Genomic DNA, 25032 nt, shown 5'->3' with positions numbered 1-25032 from the left:
CTTCTTTGTGCCCTCTAATCTCTTTACATTCCTGATGGCCTCATCGTTAAGAGTCTGATGTTATCACCAACCATGGGGCTTGTCGACCCCCACGGCCACAGTCCCACATCTCCCCCTTCTTTATTAACATCAGCCATCTTCTTGACACGAATTATTACTCCATATATCACAGCAGTCAAGCCAGTTCTTGCTGGTTCCATTATCTACGCATAGTCTTTTGTTCCCTTATCTTTGGGTCGTTAACATACAGTTGTGCTAGCTAAGACCTAGGAATCGCCATCCTTTATCGTGTTCCCTGTCTCATGACCACCTACATGAGTGTGCACCCTCACCTCCGGCTGGCACCGAGCAGGTGGAGGGCTCCGAACCGCTGGTGGAGGAGCGGGCTCCAGCACAGCAGCCGGCCTGACCGTGGCGGTCCGGGGGAGGACCAGCGGGTCCCCGCTGCCCCGCTCCCGCCCAGCAGCCCCCCTCAGCACAGCAGTCCCCGGGGCAGCCCTGGCGGGGTGCGGGCCCCACGCCTCGGCCACGCTCTGCTCCGCGACCCGCCCGGGGGCTGCCACCTCAGCGCCCTTAGCGGCCGCCCGGGCCCGGGCGCCCTCCATCCTCGCTCGGCCGCCGGCCAAGGGGATGGCACCGCCGGGCTGGGCCGGGCTCCGCACCTCCGCCCCGGGCCGCTCCGCCCCTCAGGCGGAAGGGAAGCGGCGGTGCTGATGGCTGCGTGGCGCGGCGCCCTCGGCCTCGGCCTCGGCCTCGGCTTCCTTTGCATGCTGCCGGTGCCCGGTGAGCGCGGGGCGGCGGCCGAGGGGGGCCGTTGGCGGCCGGGCTCCCTTCACCCGCCAGCGGTGCGCCGCTTGGAAGCGGCCGAGGAAGGGCTGCGGGGGGCCGGGCGGCACCGGGCCCTGCCGCGAGGAGCCGGGAGACGGGCGAGGGAGGAACCGTCCCGGGAGCGGCAGGAGGGGAGGCGTCTCCTCGCCTGCCAGCCTCGACGGAGCCTCTCGGCAAGCCCTGGTGGCGGGGATGTTCCGGAAAGTAAAGGGAACAGCGGGTAGAAGTGGCCGAGTGCCATGGAAATCCAGATCCACGATGCGCCTTTGCATCCCGTAAATGCCTAGGAAAGTGCAGCGTGCTCTTCCACGCGATTTTCAGGCTTGCGTTGGGGCTTGAAGAGACCACGGTGCTGGTTGAGGCTTTGCAGATGTAGGGCAGATGGCATCACCAGACGGTGTCTGCAGGCCTGTTTGCCTGGGTTAATCCTTCACGCATGTGTGAAGGCTTGGGAAGAGCTCCTCGATGGAGGCCAGGTACTTTGCAAGTGGCAAGTGTTCGCCTTTGCTGTGCTCTGAAGGAAGTAACAGATCAGCAGACCCTAACACAAACGCTTGAAACATATTTGGGTGTTAACCTCGATGAGATGGTCAGTACGAGAGAGAAACTCGATACAGGAGTTACTTCTTTCAATACTAACTCTTGGATTTTACCTCTTTTCAGCTTTGGGCGAGGACTGTCGAGCATATCTTGATCCCCATAGCAAGGTGCAACCTGCAAAATCCTGTCCCAGCTTCTGCTGTGGAGATTGCACGCGTCGATACTGTTGCTCGAATTCATTATTCAGATTTGATGAAGAACAGCAATTGATGTGTAATCTGCTTGATGGAAGGTATGAGGCAAATGGATTGAGTACAGTGGGTTCGAAGTACCAAAGCAAGCATCTTAATGGGAAAAACCTACAAAGGGACCTTTCAGCTCCATATCAGGCTCTGTCGGGGATCTACTTTAAGGCACGTAACTTACTTTTAAAGTGGGAGCAGTGAGATAGACAAATTGATGCATGAACTGGCATGTGTTTTCTTGAGTATTTTCAAACACTTCTACTGCTCTGTTTCAGTTTTCTTTGAGGATGACAAAATTAATCTCATTCTCTTTTTAGTCTCCATTACCTTTCATAAGTACTTGGAACTTGGCCAGGTGCTAAATATGTCTTAAATTCCACTTTTTGAGATGTATTATCTTCTTACAGGACCTCTGACTTGGGCAACCTGAACTTGCTTTTGGACTCCGAAGATTTAAGTGATTATGGCCCCAGGTAAGACATGTGAAGCACCAGCTTTTTAAATGTTATTTATTTGGAGGTTCTATAAATGTTTTTATATTTAGAGGTTTTTTATTGCATAGTCAGTCTGTGCTAGAAGAAAATGAAAACAGAAATATGGATTTGCATGTTAAGTATGTTGAACACTCAAACTTGCGTACACCTGAGACTATTTGAAGAAACAGATAAGAAAGAGATTGGATCATGCCAATGATCCCCATATGCAATAGTCCATGTTCCTGTTACTGAATGGGAGTTTGTCTTCTGAGGCATGGGCATGCTTACCCTGTCTTTCTAAGAACTGAAGGATTAAGTCTATAGTGGCTCTGTAAGAGAGGTGCTTTTGGTTGAAGCATCTCCTTACTTTTTAGCATCTTTTGCACTTAGATTTTATCAATATTTCTTGTGCTATTTTGATCTCACATGAGATAAGTTACTTTCAGTATATGCATTGTGTTGGTGATTACAAGAGTCCTGCTGTAAAATGTTCCTGGTTCCCATTCTATGGAATAATATAAAGGAAGAACAATAATTAATTATGAACTATTATGAACTATATCTGCATATGTTTGAATAATTACAAACCTTTAGACTGCTAAATTTAATAATGAATGTTACTGAACTGCTCAGATAATATATTTTAATTTTAATTTTAAATTATATTTTGAGTTTTCTTTTTAGTTGACCTTGAGTATGTTTTCTTCTGAAAACACACCTTTATCAATTTCACATTGGCAGCATATATTTCAACAAGAAATTTGTTGTTCTCCATGGAATGATAAAAATAAAAAAGTAAAATGTAGCTGTGCTGGCTGTTACCTTTTTGACAAGGTCCCAAATGTGGAAGGATTTTCCCTAGGCAACTGCAACGTTTTGTTAGCTGTCTCCAACGGCAGCTGGGTGAAGCTGCCGGGAGAATATCCAAGGCTGCCAAGCTAATTCGTCAGCCTGATGGTTCACTCTAACGTGAGGAACTGCTTCAGAACTGAAAAAGCAGAAAAAGCCATCCGCTGTCGGTGCTTAGACAGGGGTTTGAGCAGGTGGGTGCTCTTGGCCGGACTTGAAGGCTCAGGGAACCGAAAGAGATCCAGTTCACTTCTGGCGCTTCCAGAGGCGCCCCCCCCCCCGGTTTAGCAGCCGAGGAATCCGTGCTGAGCCCCGGTGCTTGCTTTACTTTAAAAAAGAAAAGAAACGGGTTAAAAAAGCACCGGCGGTTCCTCCACGCGAAGACCGGCGCAGGGCTCTCCGCTGACGGGAGCCGAGGCGCTGCCCGAGGTGACGCCGCCCGCCCAGCGCCCCCCCGGCGGCGTCCCGCTGGGGCGGGGCCAGCGCCGTGACGGGCGGGGAGGGGCGGGGCCGGGCGGCGGGCGCGGGCCGGGCGGCGGCGGCGGCGAGCATGGGGTAAGCGGGCGGCCGGGCCGGGCCGGGCGAGCTCCGTGCCCGCCGCGTCCCCGGCAGGAGGGAAGTGAAGGGCTGGCTGGCTGCGGGTCCCGGGCGGGGAGGGGTGCTGGGGGCTGGTGGCGCGTTCCCCGGGGCTGCGGGAGCCCCGGCTTTGCAGTCGCTGCTTTCCCGATGCGTTTTTAGCGGAAAGATAAGGAAAAAAAACCGCCCAACCCTTCTGATTCCCATCGTCGGGCCTGCGGAGGTGTTGAATGTGTTTGAGGATGAAAGGCTAAATGTGAGGATTCTAAGAAATGCGGTTTTTTCCATGCCAACGAGCATAGCTATTGCACAGCACAGAAAGAAAAAATAATTTTAAAAAGCCAAAATCAATACCGAGCCCGCACGGTTACTTAAGGAACTGTAACCGAGGGCCTCAGTCCACGGAGGTGCATCTGTAAATGACGGAAAACACTCAGCACGTAGTAGCGAAGCTGCTTTAACTATTTCTCTTCTCAGCTATGGCATGTCTCAGAAGATGTCTCACGGTGAGGAAAGGGGCCGTTAGGGATTCTCTCAAGCTTCTTCCTTTCAGTTGCATTACAGCTTTGAAAAATCAATGTGGTGTGCAAACACCTGGACTTAACATCAGGCTTGTTTTCCAGTTAGGCTATTCTAAGTAACAACAAAATTACAATTAATAATTTTTTCTTACAATTACAAAAAAAAAAAAAAAGTTATGCACAGAAACACTGCTTTTGAAAAGCCATCTGAACGTGAGTCCAGAGGAAAACCACTCCCCAAAACTTTCCAAAGAGAATGATGACCTTGAATGCTTGATTTAGGATGTTTCAACATCGGAAATGAAAATGAACAGGACTTCAGTTACTCTTTCTGCCGTCACTGGGGCACCCAGTCACTAGTAGGTTACCCTCCTGTTACAGACTGCCTGGTAACAGAAGGTTTTTTTTCTTTTAAATGAGCAGTAAGCTTTTTTCCTTTCAGAAGAGCTCTCCTGTTTCTGCCTGCAAGGTATGCTCCACCCTTTAGCGCCATGCCAGTTTCTCTTAAAAGACAAGTTTTACATTGCTTCTCAATGACAATGTCTATTTAATACTTGTCTGTGTGGCTGATGTCAGTTGACATATTTTTTTTGTATGGTCAGCAAGATGAACATGGTTGTTTGCTCCTTGAACGGTTTATAACAGGAGTAGAGACAAACAACAGCAGCTTCCTTTAGTGTCCTGCACAAATATTACCTTTGATGCTGCCCTTCAAAAAGGGGGGGCCGGGATGTTTCCCAAACGGTACAGGCATTAAGGGTCAGAAAGCATTTAGTTCCTCATTCTTTCTCTGGCCATATTCCTATATCAAGTCACTGCTCTGACTAATTGCTCACAAATCCTAGCTTTTAAAGAGACTTTCGTATCTCTGAGGGCTTGTCACAAACTTTGTGGACTGGCCACTGGGCTGTGTGAGCTGGGTGGTCTCTTCTCCCTGCTTGGAAAACCTGCCACGATTATGGTGCGATTCTTTGGGACCATGCTAGGGAAGGGTTCGGTCTGGTGCTGCAGGCGCTCTTCCTGTGTCCTGTCCAGCTGAGCAGTTGGTAGTTCACCTGCGCTCCTGCTTCTTTGCTGTATTTATTCTGAGGTCTTCAGCAGAAGTGCAAGTACCAGTTTAGAGTAGGTTTCTTTTTATTACGGTCCTTTAATACTGATTTCCTTCAGTATTTAATATTGTGTATCAGGTGTTGTTGAGGCAGGGGTGCAAGGCACTTTGGGCAACTCCATGAAGTTCAAAATGCAGGCAGTTACTATCCTATAATCTCCTTTTGGTCTTTTTTTAAGACAATAAATGATATTCCTTTGGAGTGTCATAACAACATACTTTCAAGTACTTGAAAGTATTGTGCTTCCCAGAACACTGCATTTAGAAGAAAATTAAGCATTTTAAGTGTACAAGTCAGCATTAACTCGGATTCACATGTTTTCCATTATTAGTTTATTCCTAAAGGTTATTTGGAGCTTTTAACTCACAGTGTAGGCATTGGTTTTATACCACTAAACTTGTTAAATTTGCCACCATTTTTTCCTTACATGTAAGATGTATGTATACAATTTGTACAACTTCTGCTGTTGAAGAATGCATTGAAGGTGTTTCACTTTATTTTTCTTTGAATTGAATTAGCAAATATTGACTTTTCCCTGCTGTGTTCTGTTTTGGAAATAGATTGTGAGTAGTAAGGTTTAGATCGTTTTCCTCTCTCATTCTACCGTACTTAGTATTCCTCCTTTACGAAGCTGCAGAAGCAGAGCACCGGTTCACTGTAACCACAGTTGTCATAATTTGCATTGGTAACATGGTTTTTTAGCCTTGGTATGCCAATTCTCCAATAGTGACCCTTACTGGAAAAGGAAATTAGATGACTCACCCACAATTCAACTAATTGTGAAATATTTGCGTGTTTAAGGAGGTGGGGCAATACAGAACATCTGTATCGGAGTTGCAGAGGAAAATAATGTAGTTGGCACAGCTGATAACCGGTCACTCTAAACTGAAACAGAATTACCATCGTACACAGTTAGTTGGTCTCCATTTCTAAATTAATTTCTGCCTTGAAGTTGTGTAACACACTGTAACGCCTTGAGAAAAGGCTGTTCGCCCTTACGTGGTGGGAAAAGGGAGGCGGAACAACAGCCTTCCTGGGAAGTCTCAGCCAACAGAGGACAGCCTTGTTAGACTTGGGTTGTGTGCGTTCAGCGTTTGTCATGGGCTGATCTGTGTGGTGTCTTGAGACTTGGCTCATCTATGAAATGGAGAAATTTGTGTCGTTCTGCTCACCCTTGTTTGAAAAGCAGTGTCTGCAATGGTCTACTGTGTGTATAAGGTGGCAAAAACTGTACGCTTCTAACTGTGGAGGATGTGATTATCCTAACTTGCTGTCTCTCGATTTAGATGTTTTTAAGCACATGCATCCTCCTTAGTCATGGTAAAAAATAGTGATGCTGAACTATACCCTGTTCTCTTCCTCTTCCCCTATTGCTGTCAGGGACTTCAGTTCGTATTTTGTTGTGTATTTTGATGCTTCGGCATCTGTAATAGGTTTCCAATGATGAATTAAGAAAATTGTTATTTGGAAAATAACTTTTTATGCAAGCACTCTCTATTTAATATTCAGGGAATTTCTTTTCCAGTACTGGTCCTCAGTATTCTATGTAACAACCGAGTTAAACTGTATACAGAGCCCTCTCTGTATGGCTTGCATTCAGACACAGGCTTATCCCACCAAGAAATGTAAGCTGCTAGTCTAGGAACAGTTCAGATGTGGATTTGAAGCTATTTTAAAAAATGTTCTGTGCTTTTTACTAGCCTGAAAAGTAAAAATAACCTTGCACAATTTGTAATGGTAACTTGCATTATAGGGCACTTGTTTTTTGCCTCCATTGCTGACAAAGCAGTTGTGAGCTGCTATTAATGATTCTTCAGCTGCCAGCTTCAGGCAGGGGGCTTAAATGCTAGTGCAGGTTTGTATGCTCTGAAACCAAGATGGGAAGGGATTGAAAAATGCTGCTCTGGCACAAGAGGCAGATGTGCATGGTTGGGTTTAGCAGCATGCTCTTCTAACTACAGAAGGCCATTTCACGGCAAAAAGCAAGATACTGTGTCTTTGCACGTTTAGGCCAGGTTGAGATTCGTCACTTGGGTTAGGTTTAGCGGTTCGTTTTTTCTGTAGGTGTGTCCTTTGTTTCTGTATGTACTTATTAGGGTAGGATGTTTCTTCTAATTCTGTGGGCTTTGCTGTGCTGGTACAAAATAGAAGTCTGAAAAGAGTACATGTTTTGTGCATGGTTGACTGTGAGCGAACTTGTGAAAGCACCCACAGACAGGATAGTCCTCAGATAAGGGTCCTACAGGCCAGGAAATGGAGAATCCTTGCTTTAAAACATGGTTAAGAGGCCATGTTTGTTACTCAGTAAGATCTTTGAGCATGTGGGTTCCAAAGCTAGATCCAGCTCTGCTGCTTCATGTACTTCCATACGGCAGCCAGATGTATTTGTGATAAATTGTGTTAGAAATGTCATAAGGGAAGAGGGGAATGCCTTTAAATTGCCCAGTCTTTTGTAACTGCACTTGTGCGTTCTGTGGAACAAACAAATTAGTTGAATTTTAGGAAATTAATAATTGTGCCAACCTTGGTCTTTTGGCAAAACCTATTTTTATTAAAAACATTTTATACATTCGTTTTTAATGTGGTATTCTATTCTGTGTTCACGAGTGTGACCTCTGATTCTCAATTCCACTGAAAGGTCAGCTTAAAAAGTTTTTTTTAATTATTTATTTATTTATTTATTATTTTTAGTTATGGAAGGTGCCAGTCATCAAAGTCACTTTTGTGACTTCTTATGAAAGTCTTGTTAATGATGATACCATTTAAAAAGAAAAGTATTGGTCAGCGAGATGTGAACTCTTCTGCAGAGGTCTGTTCTTATTTGGGCAATGTGAGATTTTCCTTGTTTTTTTGTCACAGTGGGTGGCATGCTTTTCCCGATGAGAGGAAGAGTGAGAAAGCACGTCAGTTTGTTATGGTCTAGGATAGTTCATTTACCTAATTGAAATTTTGCTCCTGTCTGAACACTCCGTTTCTGGCTTCTGTACATATGATGACATATGGTTAACGTGTGGAAAGAGAAGGGTCTGTGCCTGTAAGAGCTGTGTTACATGGCAAGCAGAGCTGGTGGGTGTAACCTAGTTTGAACTTCCTTTGATTGCAGTTTCAGAGTGTTTGGTAAGTCGAACGCCAAGCTGAATTTGCTAGAATTGTTTTTGTTTTAAACTTTAACTCTCCAGCCAAGTCAGTTTCTAATTAGTTGCTTAAATATGAGGAATTTTAGAACTGCTTTCTAGAATTAGTATTGGTGGTGGTGTATGCATAGTATTGCAGTTGTTGTTTATTGCAGGGAAAACTTTCTGCAATACTTAATGATTCAGTTGAACTTGTTCTATTAGTTTGGTTGACCATTTCGGAAAAATCCCTCTCATTGCCTTTATCTTGGTTTCAAATTTTTATTGGCATGGGGGAAATGACATTCGGTACTGTTAAAATGGGATCCTAGCAATAGAATGGGAACTGGCTTGTTCGTTTGCCTTATCTGTCTGTGCATATAATCGGTGTACATTCTCTTTTTGCTGCTAAAGGAGCATGCTAAATCTGTTTATTGTCTGTAGAAGTGAGTGTTTTTATAGGGCTTAAGAACTGTTTTCATGCTGAAGGTCGAATGAACTTTTCTGAAATTGTCTTGTGACCTGCATGAAGTTAATGTTAGTTCTTGTACTGTTGATGAAGGACTTCTGAATGCAGCTTTGACATTTCCCCTCTTTGTTACATGCATTTTTAATCTCACTTACCTATAGCTGTCTCTGAGCTGTCTACAAAGTGGATAACAGTACATTTCCTGGGAAGCAACCTGAGAAATTGTATTTTTAGTATGTGCTATAAAAGAATGTATGTAACTAGATAGATTTAGTACAAGAGAACTGCTTAGAGGCCAAGAAGAGATGCTTGTGTACATTTTCTGTTAGAAGCTGTAGGATCTGAGTGTCAGATCTCTGAGTAAAATCAAAAGCTCTAGGAAGTTCCCTCCCTCCCACTTTCTCATATAGGCTGTTTAAGAACACGTTGTGCAAAACTGTTATATGTTACTTGAAAATATTGTGAAATTAATGTCTTCCAAAATAGTAATTACCTTTGGTTGCAGTTGGTCTTTGTGTATGAAATTAAGGTGTGTTATTTTGGGCTTAAAGCTGTATAAAGTAACCCACACCAGCTTCCTATTTGAACAAACAGAAAAAGGACCCATTCAGGATGTATTTAGCCAACGTTTCCTCACAAAGGCTGTGGTATTCTCTTTTTCTGTAACACTTTGCAGTTGCAAGGGTTCGTGGCTTGCCACGGCCCTTATCCTTCTTGCTTTAGGGTTGCTCCTGATTGCAGAGCTGGCTCGGCTGGTGCTAAGGGTCCCTGGGCTGCATAAGTTGGTCCTAACATTGGAGGACTTCGCTCAAGGTCGTTCTGGCTGCAGTAAGCTGAGGTGTTACAAGGATTGCTTCTGGGGGCTCCTGGTGCAAATTTGCCCTCTTTTGAGGGTACCCAGAAAGAACTGGGAAAAGTTGTGGGAAATGTTAGTGGGTTTCGGGAGGAGTTAATCCATGTCTGTGCTAGAGCAGCAGTTAGTGATTATTTGGGCTGATGCTCTAGTGATGGGTTAGCCAAAGTGAAATGAAAACATTACCTTCGTGTGAAGGAAGTGTACGTGGGCCAGATCCCAGGAGGAACGCTCTCAAGTGGTAATTTGAGTTAACAGTTATCTGAAAGGCCACCACAGAGTTTCCAGTTAAGCAAGGTGCACTCTGTGACATTGCATAGCATAGAAAATGACATAGCAGTTACTCAAACCTACCACTCTGCTGAAACTACCAATATTTCATAGTTCTGAAACCATGCTGCTCAAGCTGACCCACAGGCTGGTCGGTCTACCGAGTGTTAATGCCATGCTAATGTTTTCCTGTGAATATTAACCCCACAGGATTTTGCTTTCTATGTAAATGTTTTTTTGAGTCTCTAGAAAAGTGGTTCTTATGTCTTGAATCTTCGTGCTAAAATACTAGACAGAGAAAGTATGTTGCTTGTGAAGTTGTAAAATATAACCCCTCTGGAATAGCCCTGGGAGGTCATACTGGTTGTTCTTTAAAAGTTTGTCTTTTATTTTTACACTTAATGTTAGAGGCAGTATATGGCATTGTGTGGTCATGACTAAAATGTTGGGCGTAAGAGAGCGTCTCCGTATGGAGACTTGTTTGGTTTTGTCCTATACCAGAGTCATGGCAAGTCTGGGCAAGTCTGTCATGCTTCTGGGAACAGTATCCTCTTCTGGAGCTGTAAAGAATGCCATGTGGATACTTTTTTTTTTTTTGACTTCTTGGAATGGCCTAAATTACCTTTTGAGGTCTTTCCAGACCACCCTGCTTTACAGCTGTAACTCAGTATTTATAAAGGTTTGCTTTTGAAAGCAACCATGTATCTTTGAAATGAACCCTGCCAACATGTTTCTTGTAGCATGGAACAAATCTTGGAATAGAGTAAAGCTTGTGGAATAAATAGGCTGCTTAAAATAATTTTTCAAAACTAGGTGGTCTTGTTCTTTTGGGCGTTGTGTTGTTTTTCTTATTTTTTTTAAAGACAAAAGTTGTAGTGTGTGCCACTGTCATGAACACAGACATGCAAGATCTTTCTTTACAATAGAGCTTATAAAATGTCACAAAACTAGGTGATACAAACTACTAAGGAGGTTTAAAAACTTGAATATTTTCAAAAGCTTTAAGTACATGCAGAGCATTTTACTTTTTTTATTTTTTCCAGTTAGTGTTTAAAGTTGAGATCTCCTATATGGAAAAACAACCACCTTGAGAATTAACATCTACAAATAGTACCTCTTAGATCTTGGGTTTGGTTTTACCTTTTTAATGTCAGTTGCATCTCATTCATTACCAAAAAGCTAAAACAGGCACTAATCATGTATCTCCCTTTATGTAAACTCATACATGGCTTGGATTATTAAGCATACTTCAAAGGTAAGATGAGTCTGCAAGGTATACTCAGTGCATACACAATTTAGAACTTTCCAAATGTAAGAGAAGGTGAGTAGAAGTGGAGTAGGCTGAGCAAGAGAGTGCAGAGATAGGAAAGGGCAGGGAGTCCTCTCTTCAGATTTACTTCCTGTGGATTTTGAGAAGTTGCAGTTCATCACTGTTACGGTAAAGCTGCTAGTGGGTTTGTATTTTGTTTTCAATTAAGTTATTGGCAAAAGTTAGCTTTTATTATGTGAGGAGAAAAAAGCAGGAAGTGTCGGTGAATGAGCTCAATGTGTTTATAAGTGTGTGGTTTATTTAGAGACTATGGTATATAATGTAGGAGTCCGAAGACCTGTGTGCAGACTGTGACGCCAGCACAGTGTTCCGATCTTGGGCTGTGGCCACCCCGCTTTCTGCACCATGATGTTTGTTTGCAGAGTTCATGGGGTAAGGTGTATTTTTGGTTTGGTTTTTGTTTGTTTTGGGATTTTTGTTTGGTTAACTCTCCAGGAAAAATCTTTAAGCTACAGTCCTTTGTTTATTCATTTTCATGTATGTGTAATGCAGACTAACAATTGGTAAATAAAATAATATTTAATGCAAATATATATTTTTCCAAATATTTTCAGAGTCCTTTCAGACAAATTCACCACGTGAAAGCAACTAAATAAAGCAATGGTTTCTTTTAAGAAAGGCTTTCTGGAGTTAGTACACCACAGGAGTCTTTATACATTATGTGGAATATCTTATCTGCTAGAGCTTAGACAGTTCACTGAGTAAAGTGAATGGTGAGCACCATTCTAGCCTTACTTGAGTATTATCTACAATTTCTAGTAGCCTTCCTGAGCTTTTTTCAGCAGCCTTACTATTGGGAGTCTCAGGGGGCTGTAATCATTCCTTACTTTGTGTCAGTGTTACTGAATATCCAGGAGGAAGTGCTCAGGGCAGTACTCCTTTGGTGGTAAAAGGACAGATTATATGCTTGCAAGTTCATATGGTTTTGCTTTCCGTAAATGTCATGGTACCTTGTGCTGTTTCAAAAAGTTAGTCCACATGAACCCAAGAACTGGCAAGAAAGTTATGCTGCTGCTATAGAGCTGATGATAAAAATGCCTGCAGCAGTCCAGTTATGTACAGTCCTTGGAAGGCTTTGTGAAGAACTGACTCATGTCTGTTGTTTCGCTCACTGGGCTGTTTCTGAAGGCTTATAATTTTGGTCTGCGGTAATCACACAGGATTTCAATATGTAGAACTGAATCACAGTGTTTACACATACGAACACAGAACCGCAGTCTGAAGTGGGTATACCTGACACACCTCTATTATAAATGTCTCCATTCAGTTCTTTAAAAGATGCATGCAAAAGCAGTCATGTTGTTTTAGCAAAGATGCAGACAAATGATGAAAATAAAAATCACAGAGTGGTTTGGGTTGGAAGGGACCCCAAAGCCCACCCCGTCCCAACCCCCTGCCATGGGCAGGGACCCCCCCACCAGCCCAGGCTGCCCCCAGCCCCATCCAGCCTGGCCTTGGGCACTGCCGGGGATGGGGCACCCACAGCTCCTCTGGGCAGCCTGGGCCAGGGCCTCACCGCCCTCAGAGTGAAGAATTTCTTCCTTACATCTCATCTACATCTACCCTCTTTTAGTTTAAAGCCATTACCCCTTGTCTTATCATTACACCACCTGACAGGGTCCCTCCCCAGATTTCCTGCAGCCCCCTCTAGGCGCTGGCAGGCCACTGTGAGGTCTCCCCGAGGCCTTCTCTTCTCCAGACAGATCAACCCCAACTCCCTCAGCCTGTCACCACAGGAGAGGTGCTCCAGCCTCTGAGCATCTTTGTGGCTTCCTCTGGACTCGCACTAATAGTTTCATGTCCTTCTTGTGCTGGGGGCCCCAGAGCTGAAGGCAGGCTCCAGGTGGGGTCTCACACGCGATCCCCTCGCTTGCCCTGCTGCCCATGCTGCTGCTGGTGCAGCCCAAGGTGCCGCAGGCTTTCTGGGCTGCAAGCACACATCGCTGGCTCATACGCAGGGTGTTTCTAAGAACTTGGTGATATGGATATGGCGGTTTGTTTTTTTTTTACCCTAAGCTTTGTTATCATCACATTCCTTACTAGAGACAGTAAAAAGGCAATGAGACGTTCTTCTGTGAGAAGAAAAGTTTATTACAGTTAAGCAAATGGAGCTTGTGCTTCAAACTGACCAGTGTTTATCTGTTGGTGGCCAGATGGGCTGCAGACGGGCTGGTGCTGTCCTCTTTCTTGTCATAACAGAACTGAATTTGGTCCTGAAAGATGAGGGCTCTGCCAGTTTCCTGCTGTGCTTTTTTTATTTGTGATGAGCAGACACATCTCCACTCTGTTTTCTCAATTTCTTAGGTTTGTTTGAATTTTGCCCAGGTTTTGGTAAAGTTCAGCAAGGTTCATTGGCTGCAGAAGTGAAGAATTTTGTTATGCTTTGTCAGGCCTCCTAATCTCTTTCCTTGACACAGGAAGAACCTATCAGACTTTTTTTTTTTTTTCTCCTCTGCTAATGTTGCTCAGTAATAACTAACTGAGTATAATGGAAATGTTAACTTCCCTGGTAAGAAAGCTTTCTCAGGGTTGAAATGGAAAACACTGTTGGCACTCCACAGCTAGCTGTAATCATAGTTAATTCTTGTTGCTGCACAGGTTCTGCAGCTGTCTAGTTTGCCGCAGGCAGTCGTGTGTGTCTTGTGAACAGTGCAATCAAGATGGTTAAGTCTGATGTGTAAATACATTCTGCACACTTCTATTTCTTCTTCAGTATATATTTGAATTTATATAATGAGTTATACAAATATTCTATATATAAATATATATTCCATGTATGATCTGGTAAGGAACCTGTATAATAATCTTAGGTCCATCATTTTGCAAAGGTGCAAATAAAAGTGACAAAGCATGTGTGCACCTCCATGGCTGTGCAGCTGTGTTGCAGTTATCTGTTTGTTCTCTCGGCAGTGTTTCTGACGTGGTTTCTGTGTCTTCAGGAGGCTGCAACAGTTCCTGCTTCCTGTTTTCTGTGTAAATGCTGAGGTGCAGTAACAGTAGGCAAACCACTGTAACAGACTTAGTGCTTCACTAATAAATCTGTAGTGCTGTACTTAGTACTTCACAAAGTCAGCGCACAAATAATAACTCAAGTTAATACACATTCACAATCACAGATAAGTGCTGCTCAGGTTCTTGAGAGATTTGACCCAATTTCATTGTCCAGGCTGTTGTAGAAGAAAAATAAAATTGATGGGACCTCTGTTAGGAAAAAAAAAATGGTTTTTAGGTTAAACCTGTTTTATTTGTCAACACTTACGTTCAATGTCCAGCTTACTGAGAGTTAAGTTGCTCTAGAAGACTGAGGTGAGGTCTTGTGAATTTGGGCTAGGGACAGAACACTTTTTATTTTTATTTTTATTTTTATTTTTATTTTTATTTTTATTTTTATTTTTTTTTATGCCAGTGATTTAACCTTCTGGTGTAATTGATAATCCAAAATAATTTTTTATATTGGATGTCTGGTTGGTAGCAGAGTGAAAAATGCTGGAGGCTCTAGAGAGATGTCATTTTGTTTAAAGATGTTAACAGGAAACTGAACAGGAAGAAAGCTAGAAAGTTCTGTAGCCAAAATCTCTACGAAGAAGCAAAAACAGGATGGATATTAAAACAGCTGTCTACTCATTATTTTAGAGTTTGTTCTTCATTAAGAACTGACTTCCTGCAATTGTTTCCAAAACTGTTGCATGATGCATTTCATAAGAAATCCAAATGCAGGAGACTGGTTTCCCTGAAAGAAGGGCTTCAATGATTGCAGACCATAGCAAACAAATCATGTAAATTAATACTTAAAAGGTCTCAGATTACACAGTACTTTGCTTTTTCATTCCAGTATTCCTAAAAAGACATAAAATTGTCTGGATGTTAGGCTTCTAAAAAGGGACTTTTCAGAAAACTACATAACCTTTCCTATGACAGACAAACGTAGGCTTGTCACTGAGCATTTAATGCTGTACGCGGTTACTTTTTTCAGTTCTGTGTGGAAAGCAGCACTTAATCACCTCCGAAAGCTTTACGTGTGCCTCCATCACCTGGTAGTCCTTACAGAGGTTAGAGGTGGCATGATCTTTGGCCTTTCCACACTAGTTTTTGGTGTTTTAGGCAGTGTTTCTGTCTCCTGTAATTAGTATAACGTGCTCATTGTTGCAGTACAGTTGGCAGAAGAGCACATCTTTGAAACCATTTGAAACATGGCTTCTAACACAGCTCTTTTCAAATGCCAAGGAACCTGGCAGGAATCTGCAGCGTGGAAAGGTCAGCTCAGTACCGTGACTGTCCCTGGAAGTCTTCCTTGTGCATCAAGGACTTGCTGTCGCTCGTAAGACAAAGGCATCTCATTTCAGGCATGCCTACCTGTATGTCCAAGTAATACTTGGAAAATTAACCAGTGGAATGAATGAATGTGAAACCTTATCTCTGTAATCTTTTGGAATACAAGGGGACATGCAGTCACACCAAAAGAAGTAGGATTGCAGTCACACCAAAATAAGCAGGATCAAGTACTCACATTCTGTCTTGTTCATGGGCAGCGGAGAGGACTGCTTGCCAGCGGTTGACCAGCTTCCACTGATTTAGCAGACCTGACCTTGTGTGGCACTGGATTTGACTGAATTTTATTTCTTATTCAAATGCATGAAATAGTACCACTAACAGATTGAAGGAAGAGTGCTGTGTTAGCTACAGAATGCTAGATTAAAGGGTAATAAATTTGTGTGAGGCTTACTTCTGCTGGTGTCTTTCTTGCAGTTTTGGAACCCTTGTTGCGATTGGAATTACCGTTTTTGCAGTGATTGTAATTACTATCATTCTGTGCCTCACTTGTTCATGTTGCTGTTTGTATAAAGCATGTCGAAGACCACGGCGTAAGTACCTGTGTATTTACTTTCTTTTTCTTGTAATCACAAGACTATTTTTTTTCCCCTGCAAAATTATATTCCTGTAAGAGGTAAAAATAATGTTTCCTTACCTCTCTGCTACAGAAGTTGCAATAGCTAAACATTGAAATAAAGCATTTAAGCTGCTTTAAACATGACATAGCAGAGACATTTTTTAATGTCTTCTAAGCATTTAAGAAATTCCTCTATTCTCCCCCAGAATGTGTGGATTTTGTTTTTATATTTGTTTGGTTTAGGTAAATGAGGAATAGAATGAAAAATTAATTTTAAATTTTCCCTAGTCTCTTAAAAATATACTTGAAAAATACACCTCAGGCCCAGCACCATAATATTAGTTGTTCAGGAGTTGAGTAAAACATCTTTACTGCCAAAAGATAAATCTTGCATTTGAAGAATGAGAAGTCTCCCTCACCACTATGACAGACTGAAAATAAGTGAATTTGCGTGTCCTTGGTGATCACTGGGAAAGTGGTTATTCAAAGTGTTTCACAAGATATGTTCTTTATCACTGGTAAGGAAAATCACGTATTTCAAAAGCAATGTTATGGTAGTACAAATCCTGCAACTTTAATATTTCAAATTCTCAGAATTTACAGAAAGCTTTTGTACTTTTAGGCCTGATGTTAGCTTAGTAGTGAGTCATTATACCATGGGGATTTTTGAAGTCAAAGCTGTGTTTTATTGATCATATCGATATGTAAACTTTAGAGCGACCATTTATAGGTCTTCTGTTCTTTATGTTGTATTTGAGTAATTTTGGAATACATTTTTAATGTTTTCTCTTTATTCTAAATATTTGACAAATAGAATGGTACTAAGCCAAAAAAAAAAAGGTTTGAAATGCTGATTAATATGGACAAACAATATGCTGTTTAAAGTAGCATAATCCTCCTCTGAGAACAGATTACAAAATGAGTATTTTAAAGGGAAGCACTAATGAAAAGTTGTCTTGATTAAAATATTAATAAGAGCATTTCAAATATTAGCTGAGATTAGTCTGCATACAGTCACTGAAACAATGAACGCATCTTTATGACAAGATTTATATTTAAGTAGAATGAAAGCTTTCTTTTGTTGTTCCCTATGCGTAAAGTGGAATCTTGAGCAATGTTTATAATTGCAGCCTGAAGAAGGTGATCTTGAAAACAAATTATTGTAGTTTATTAGAAATTGTTAATCTTCCCTTACCCCAATAAAGGAGATGAACCAATAACCCAATGTTAGCTCCTACAAAAAAATATGTGTATTTGCCTTTCTGTTATAATGTACAAAGATGTACTAACACATAGATGTATTAGTACACAAACTACATAAAAAAGAAACTCATTTAGTCAAACATGGTAGGAAGCTCCTTGCCTAATAAAGGAGATCTTTATTACCTTTATCCTTTAAAACAGACAATAACTTTAAAAAATAAGCAGTTTTTTCCAGTCTCATACTGAATGATACGTCGCTTGGCCACAGGGATGAGTTCCTGGTTTTTGAAAAGTCCAGGAAAAAATGTCTTTGCTCTTTGTGGTTGAGAAATAAGGAAATGGGCTGGGAGAGCAGCCAGTTTGTGAAGGTTTTTAGTACCACTTAGATCAATGGAAGAATATTTTGAGACATACATCTCTAAATCTTTCTGTGGAACTTCAGAAATGATATTGAGCAGATTTTGGAGTAAGAAAGTGATCTCAAGAGAAAGCATTTTTTACATTACTGTTGTTGGCTGTCCCAGGTGGTCTCCTAGAACCACCAGAACTAACCATATTCCTTTTGCTTGTTTGTAGCTGTTGTGACCACCACCACTGCCACTACGGTGGTTCACGCTGCCTACCCCCAGCCGGGAGTGCCACCCAGCTACCCAGTAGCGCCGTATCAAGGATATCAGCCTGTGGCTATCCAGCCACAACCGGGAATGCCGGCGGCACCGTACCCTACACAGTATCCTCCCCCTTATCCCATGCAGCCATCAGGACCTCCAGCTTACCATGAAACAGTGGCAGGTAAGGCAAGAATGCTCTAAATGTTTCTTTCTCTTGAATAGCAAAAAAGATGGTGACATTGGAGCCAATCCTCTATTATTACATTTATTATGTTTTATATTAATGTAAATGTAAGCAAATTATTTAAAACTGGAGTTACAGTAGATATTAAATTTCATCCTTATTGAAATTTCCCTATCACCATTTCTATATTAATCATTGCAAGAGGAGATTTAACTGGCACTTCATTGACGAAGTTTGCTGGTGTATAGGACTACCAGTGGATCCAGTAGAACATTTTAATGATTCAGTTGAAATTTCATATTAAATAGTTAACATATGTATAGTAGTTAATACTTACTGAATGTTTTAATCTAAACACACACGGCTTTTGCTCGTAGTTCAGTAGTTTGCTAGAACAACCAGTCTGTGATCAACTTCCAATCAGTTTGCTGATGACTGGCAATTAGAATTATTGGAATATTTTTTTCTTATGCTTTCCTTCATTCACAGCATTGCTTTCGTGTAGCTTTATTGTTGCTATGTCTAATTCTAGCTTGTTCTGGGAATAACTGTTCCCTGAAGAATTGGCTCATGACTATTCAGAGAGACCAAAACTATGCTGTTACGTATCCTAGGGTCTTTGAGCCCTCTTATGTACCACACTGTTCATCCTTCTACTTGGAAGGATGAACAAAGTTAGTTCAAGCAAAGTTAGTCTTGAATAGTAGGTCGTGCCCCTAGAAAGTTATTCTTTCATAACAACTCAAATGTAAAATGACTGTTCATGGTCTTACATATTTACAAACCAGTTATAAATTGAACATTAACAATGTGCAAATGAGTTCAGCGTGTAAAAACACTGACTTTACAGGCATGCTTATTTTATTTTTCCTTCATAAACTGTGAAGAAGCTGTCGATTTTAGGGGACTACCCCAAAGTGCTTTGGCTTCATCTCTGTAGTGTGAGGGGCTCAAAGAAATTTTGCTTCTCCTACTCTCTGGTTTCTCAAACTGTTCCTCAATTAAGTTGTTTGTTAGTTCTTATTTTTTATTTTTTCTGAGAGAATCTTAAATCACTTTCCATGTTACCAGCTCTTTCCCTTATTTGCCTTGTTTATTAGTCAAGAGCCAGCCTCTTCATTAGGTCATGTGCAGGAGAGAGAATACTTGCTCTGTCACACAGGAGCCAAACACACTGATCAACTTACAAGATCATTGAAAGATAGCCACATTCTAGGGATCTGATCAGGTGCTGTGTTATTTGAACTAACTTGTGCTATTTGACAGACCTGAAAATGAAAGTGCCACTTGAAGCAGCTTGTCACAGAATACTAGAAAATAAGGATATAGTCTGAGTGGTACACTTAGTATAAATGTCAAACTCTTTAATGTGCTTGGTAGTGGTGGGCCACTTTTTTTTATTAATTCTATTTTAATTTTGCAATTACCTTGTTGACAGTTATCAGAAAAGCACTTCCCCTGAAGGAATCCTAAGATGCTTTCTCTAGTCCTTTTTCTTTTGCCCATTGGTTTATTTTTACTTCTCCCCATAGTGTCAGGTGTATCTTGTTGTTTGTGCATCTCTGACTTCCACCAGATCGTTTTGTTGTGTTTTTTTTAACCTGTCCTCCCCTGAGAGCTATGTCCTTGTAGCTGCTACAATACGCACATATATCACCTTTTTTTTTAAATCTAACTTTTGAAATGCAAATGCTGTATGAGTTAGGGCAAACTACTTTCAAGTCCAATTAAGATGCTAGTTAAATTGAACCTCTTAATCATGTACTTAAAACAGTTGTCATTTTAGATAGAAAATTCTCATGGTAAATTTTACAAATCCTGTTTTTTTGATTTGCAGCTGGTGCTGGAGCACCTTATCCAATCAGCCAGCCCCCTTACAACCCTGCTTATGTGGATCCTCAGAAGCCCACCTATTGAACAGACCTACTACCGTGCTTCTGCATACAAAACTTTTTAAAATATAATTTGTTCTGTTTACACCATGCAGCTGTAGTACATTATCCTGGAAGACAGCAATCCTTTGTCTAACTAAAGTGAAAGTTAATTCATTTATATTTGTGGTTTTAAATGTTTCAAGTACTTCTACAAGAAGTTGTTCATTTATACCTCAAGCAAATACAAAAATTGATTTTGTTCAATATACAGTAAGAAAAGTATGAAGAAGGGGTGCTTCAGAAATAAGAACCACAATAACATTTATCGTGCAATAATTCTGAAGTGTGGTAGAAAGGAATGGTCAAATGAGCATTATCAAACGTGCGAAGCTGTAGTAATCTTTTGCATAGTATTAAGTCTGAGAAACTATGTGATACATGTTCTGCCTGTTTTGAAGTTACTAGCATGAGGTAAGCTTCAACATAATACATTTCATTTATTGTTTAAAAAGGATTTTTACTTTTTTGAAGTGCATTTGCCTTCAGTAAGGGTAGCGATCCATGTTTTAATTGTGTTTGGACTAGTTGCATTATTCTGTGCTAAATTGCATGAGATGGTTATTTTCTTGTTTTCTTTCTTTTTTTGTTTTCTTTCCCAATTTTAAGGCTTAAAAACTGTGCCTTCATTGGGCACTTTCTCAGGCTGTTTTACTTTATAGCTAGAAATCAACAACAAAACCAAACCTTCTGCCATTCACTAGAACAAATAGATCAAAAGATGAAAACCCAAGAATTCTTCTTAAAAAATATTGGACAAGTACTTGGTTTGCTTAATAGTCATATGTTGTTGATGAGTTTGGGAAAAAAAATAGCACCTTAATCATATGTTAAGCAGAAGTGACTGCCAGTGTTCAGCCATTCCTTGTCACAGAGAAGGGATTCATTTTACAGGATATACGTGATGTCAGAAGTAGACTTTTTTTTTTTTTTTTTTTTAACGTTTAGGGTTTGTCACTGTCTACAACAGGAACCTAGAGATGACGTATCTTTATGAACCAAGTCTGCATCTGAATAATATGTGTGTCAAAAAAGAAATGCCAACCAAACTTGGAGTAGAGGTTTAGCCTCCCTTTTGTCTTCAACATTCCCATAAAGCCAAGTAGAGAATGAGAAGTAAGGACTATGAAGAGTGGTAGGATTTGGTCACAGAGCAGTAAAATATTTTCAAGAACTATTAGCAGTGTTAGAAAGGCTTTTGACTCTTGTACTGATCAAGTGAATCATGATTTTTAGTGTCCTCTACAACTCTAACTTTTCTAACATTGAAGTACAATTTGTTATTTCTCAGTAGAGCTGTCTGTAGAGTGTTGTATCTGTCACTGTGACATAACTAGTGAAATAATTTTGGCATATTTCATACACAGATTTTACTTGTTTAGAGAGGCCTTTTAGCCACTTGTCCTTGTGATTCTACATTTAGGGTATATTACTGTTTAAAAGACATTGAACTTACATAACTGATGACATTGTTTTACCTCATACGATGGATGGAAGCTGCTACTGTCAAAGGCAGCCTTATTTCTCTAACTGATTTTGGGGGCCTTTTTCTGGGTTATTCCTTTTTTTTTTTCCTTTTTTTTTTTTTTTTTAAGAAAATCTTTAGGGCATTTCAGGAGAAACTTGTGGAAAATTTTTTAACATTGAGAACCATGATAACCTATGCCCCTGTGTTACACCACTTCAAGAGTGTCTGAGTTAATAGCATGCAGTGGTACCAAGAGGCACCCACAGAGTGCATATACCTCTATGTTCCTCCCCTTTCCTGCCTTGCAAGCTGGAAAATCAGGCAATGCTTCCTAACGCTGTTAGGAGTTCTGTGGGAACAACCAGAAATGGACAGTGTCCCCTGTATGGAGGATGAAGTCTTTCCCTAGAAATCTGGAATATTTTTGTGTAGGAGGGTACTAAATAACTGCAGAAATAATCCCTTTTCTATAGATCCCCTACTCATGTGTTTATTCGTATAGAAGAATGGCAGAGATTCCAGCAACTTTGTTAGTCAGCTACCTGATGGAGTCCGGCCAGTGAAATGCAGCCAGCTGTTGGGCAGTTCTTGGAGCACAGGTACAATGTTCTAGTGTTGGCCCTCATGAGGTTGTTACTTTGCACCTTTTCCTTTCCTCTGTCTGATGTGGCAAAATGTATGGTTTGTGGTGGTGTTAGTAGGGTTATGTTTTGGATAAAAAAGGAAAATCTGCAATTTCATGACACACTGGCTTAATCGTCTGCCATTGTCCATAAGGAAAAGATAGTAGGAAAGTAAACTAGCAACAATAAAAGTCCCCAGATCTAAAGTTTTGGGGTAGATGCTGTGCAGATCAGATAAATTGCCCTGAATATGACTGAACATGGAGTGATGGGAGGAGATGAGGGATAGGGTTAAGGAGCCTGTTAATTTACACTTCTCTTTCAATGAACATCTGCTAATGTTGACTATATTCAAGTGAAGAGATGAATCATTAATACAAAATGAACTATTTTAGTTGTGTTGTTACTACTTCAGTTAAAAAATTGGTTGAAGGAAGAGAAAATGGTTTGCTTTCCTCATTTCAAAATCGGAACACTTAATCGGGTCTTTTCTTACTAATGCATTAATCGACATTATTGATACGGCATAGGACCAAATTTTATGCAGTTATTGCTGTGCAACCCAATTAAATTTGTTTTCACATAGTTAAGTAAATGGGACAGTTACAGAAATGATGGAGAACTTGTACCTTAAACTTGTTCAAGTACTGGTAATGTGTCAGTCCCATTTGCTAATGTCTTTACATCAAACTAGTTACCCACAGTGCTGTAGGGAAGGGGTAATGGAATTCAAATTTTAAATGTTGAAAGAGTGTATGTTCTTTTTTTTTTTTTTTAGTTCTGTAAGTGCCTTTGTTTCAGAAATGTTTTGTGAAATTAAATACAGTACAATATTCTGTTGGACTGAATTTACTAGATAATCATTGTTGACTTTTACATACTGTAAACTAGCTTTGTATGTTGTTTGTAGTTCAAACATAAGTGTTCTAAAGAAATGGTATAAACTCTATGCACCTTTGTAATAAATGCAGTGTTTGAAATATATTCTATTACTTTTGTTTTCTCAGTGTGTCTGAGTGCTAAGTCTGAGTATTTAGGAGTGTATCTGCAAAGCTACATTTTACTTAATTGTGTTTGATAGCAAGTGTATTTTAAGTTATCTTGTATTGTGAATATAACTTTTTGGTAATAGAGTCTGAAGCCTAATCAAAATTATAAGGTACAATACAAAGGAACAACAAGATGAGCTCCTGAACGATATTCTGACTGTGTACTTCACAGCTAATCTAAAAGAATTGCTTCTGAGGTCTTGTCTAGACGATATTTGAATGCGCTAGCTAACAAGTCCCAAGATACTTGAAAAGTCTACCGTAGACTAGATGATAGACTCCAAAAAAATTTATTATTGGATTGAAGTCTAATGTCCTTTTCTCAACACATTTTGACTTGCCTGTCAAATATCATACCCCTTGTTTTTCAACTACACCAGTTTAGTGATGCTTTCTAGTCTCTGTGAAAACATTTTAGCTGATGTTTTTTGGTGTATTTTCCATTGTTTTTCTTAAAAAAAAAAAAAATTGAAAGCATTAGTCCTGAGGCATTAGTTGTTCAGTTGAAAATATTTGCTTTGGGTGGGTCAATGATGCTTTTTGTAAGATACCACATTGTAGTGAATTGGTTGATACTTGGTAATCATTATTGTCTCGGATTGACAGCTAAGTTTCCAGTGTAGGATTTAATTATCTACATATTTACTTTTATTTCACACTTTAATTTTATTTCACATTTTCTCAACTGAATTTCTTTTAGTTAATTTTTGACAGCAGACAAAATAATTGCTGCAATTAAAATAACTTTTGGATCAGGTACTTTTCATTCTAACATTTCTTCCTCCTGCAGCTGTTTTCTATGGTTCATTCTCCAATGTCACTTTAGCCCTGGAATCAGGTAGGATCTGCTTTATAGACTGCTGGGCAGGTGTTGCAGAACAGCTGCGATGTGGAGGAGGTCTTTAGCAAAACAAATCATTTATCTACATCCTCAAAATACCAATGTACATTCCTGTTTTGTGTTCTCTCTGCTAGGAAACTCAGCAGTTATGCGGCTGGAATGTAACAGCCAATATGAAAACAAGCCAGCAGTTTTCCTCTAGATAGTTTCAAAAATAGGCCACCATTTGAGCAGCTGCTCAGAATAGCATTCCAAATGCAAGCATTAGAACTAAAACTTTTAAGATTAATGCCAGGTGAACTACATTTACCTGCTGCAGGGAAAAAGCACTCAGCACATTGTTAGCTGTTTGCAGTTAAACTTCATACAGAGTGTTTACGCTCACTCTTAGAAGAATTTTGATAAACTTCAGCCTCACTGGGGTTGTAGGTCTTTTTATAAAGTCACAGACCACCTTTTTGTATCAGTCTGCTAAATTATAATCAATGAGATACAGCTCTTCAACAATTTAAACAGAAGTTTGCATTCATAGCAGATAATACAGTCCTTACACAGCAGAGTAGAAGTCCTGTAATTGACCTTAATATATTAAACAATACAGACTGTAACTAACACAAAAACATTATTCTCTGGTTAAGATAACTGACAGTTAAATAGTCTAGCACACGCTAACCTTTCTTAAGCAATAATTTGCACAAGTGGGATTAAGATGAAAAACAAGTTCCACAACTCAGGTCAGATGTTTTCTGCAGTGTTTTTTATTTGCCATCTTCACCTATTACAGTTTGGCTTTTAAAAATGTGAGGCCTGACATGATACAAAACAGATGTTGTTTGTCTTGTCTGTAGAAATTTGTGGACTGGGTTAGGTGACCTACAGAGGTCCCTTCCAACTTCAGCTAGTTGATGATTCTGAGTTGCAGGGAATAAGGTGCTATCTGTGCACGCTCCATAAATGTTTTAATCGGTGAAGTACCATTTACTTTATCTGTGTACCTAGCTTTAGCAGAAATAAACTGTTCCGTGTTTGAATCCATTCAGTGCATCAGGTCCCTG

General features: G+C 40.6%; 1 protein-coding gene across 2 annotated transcripts; it reads left to right on the top strand.

Moving 5' to 3' along the window:
- The first annotated feature begins 642 nt into the window (after positions 1-642).
- SHISA5 (shisa family member 5) lies at positions 643-23071 on the top strand. Of its 2 annotated transcripts, none has more exons than XM_040569202.1 (6): positions 643-783; positions 1492-1660; positions 2021-2086; positions 15926-16041; positions 17847-18062; positions 19903-23071. In XM_040569202.1, the coding sequence occupies exons 1-6, from the start codon at positions 714-716 to the stop codon at positions 19980-19982; spliced, it is 717 nt and encodes a 238-aa protein (XP_040425136.1). In that variant the 5' UTR covers positions 643-713; the 3' UTR covers positions 19983-23071. The 2 variants fall into 2 exon arrangements, with proteins under 2 accessions (XP_040425136.1, XP_040425137.1); XM_040569203.1 differs by lacking the exon at positions 643-783 and adding an exon at positions 943-1304.
- Positions 23072-25032: the final 1961 nt, after the last annotated feature.

The sequence above is a fragment of the Cygnus olor genome, chromosome 10 (genome assembly GCF_009769625.2).
Source record: "Cygnus olor isolate bCygOlo1 chromosome 10, bCygOlo1.pri.v2, whole genome shotgun sequence".
NCBI classification, from domain to species: domain Eukaryota; kingdom Metazoa; phylum Chordata; class Aves; order Anseriformes; family Anatidae; genus Cygnus; species Cygnus olor.
Note: the sequence above shows the minus strand (reverse complement) of the source record. Positions and strands in the feature narration are given on the sequence as shown.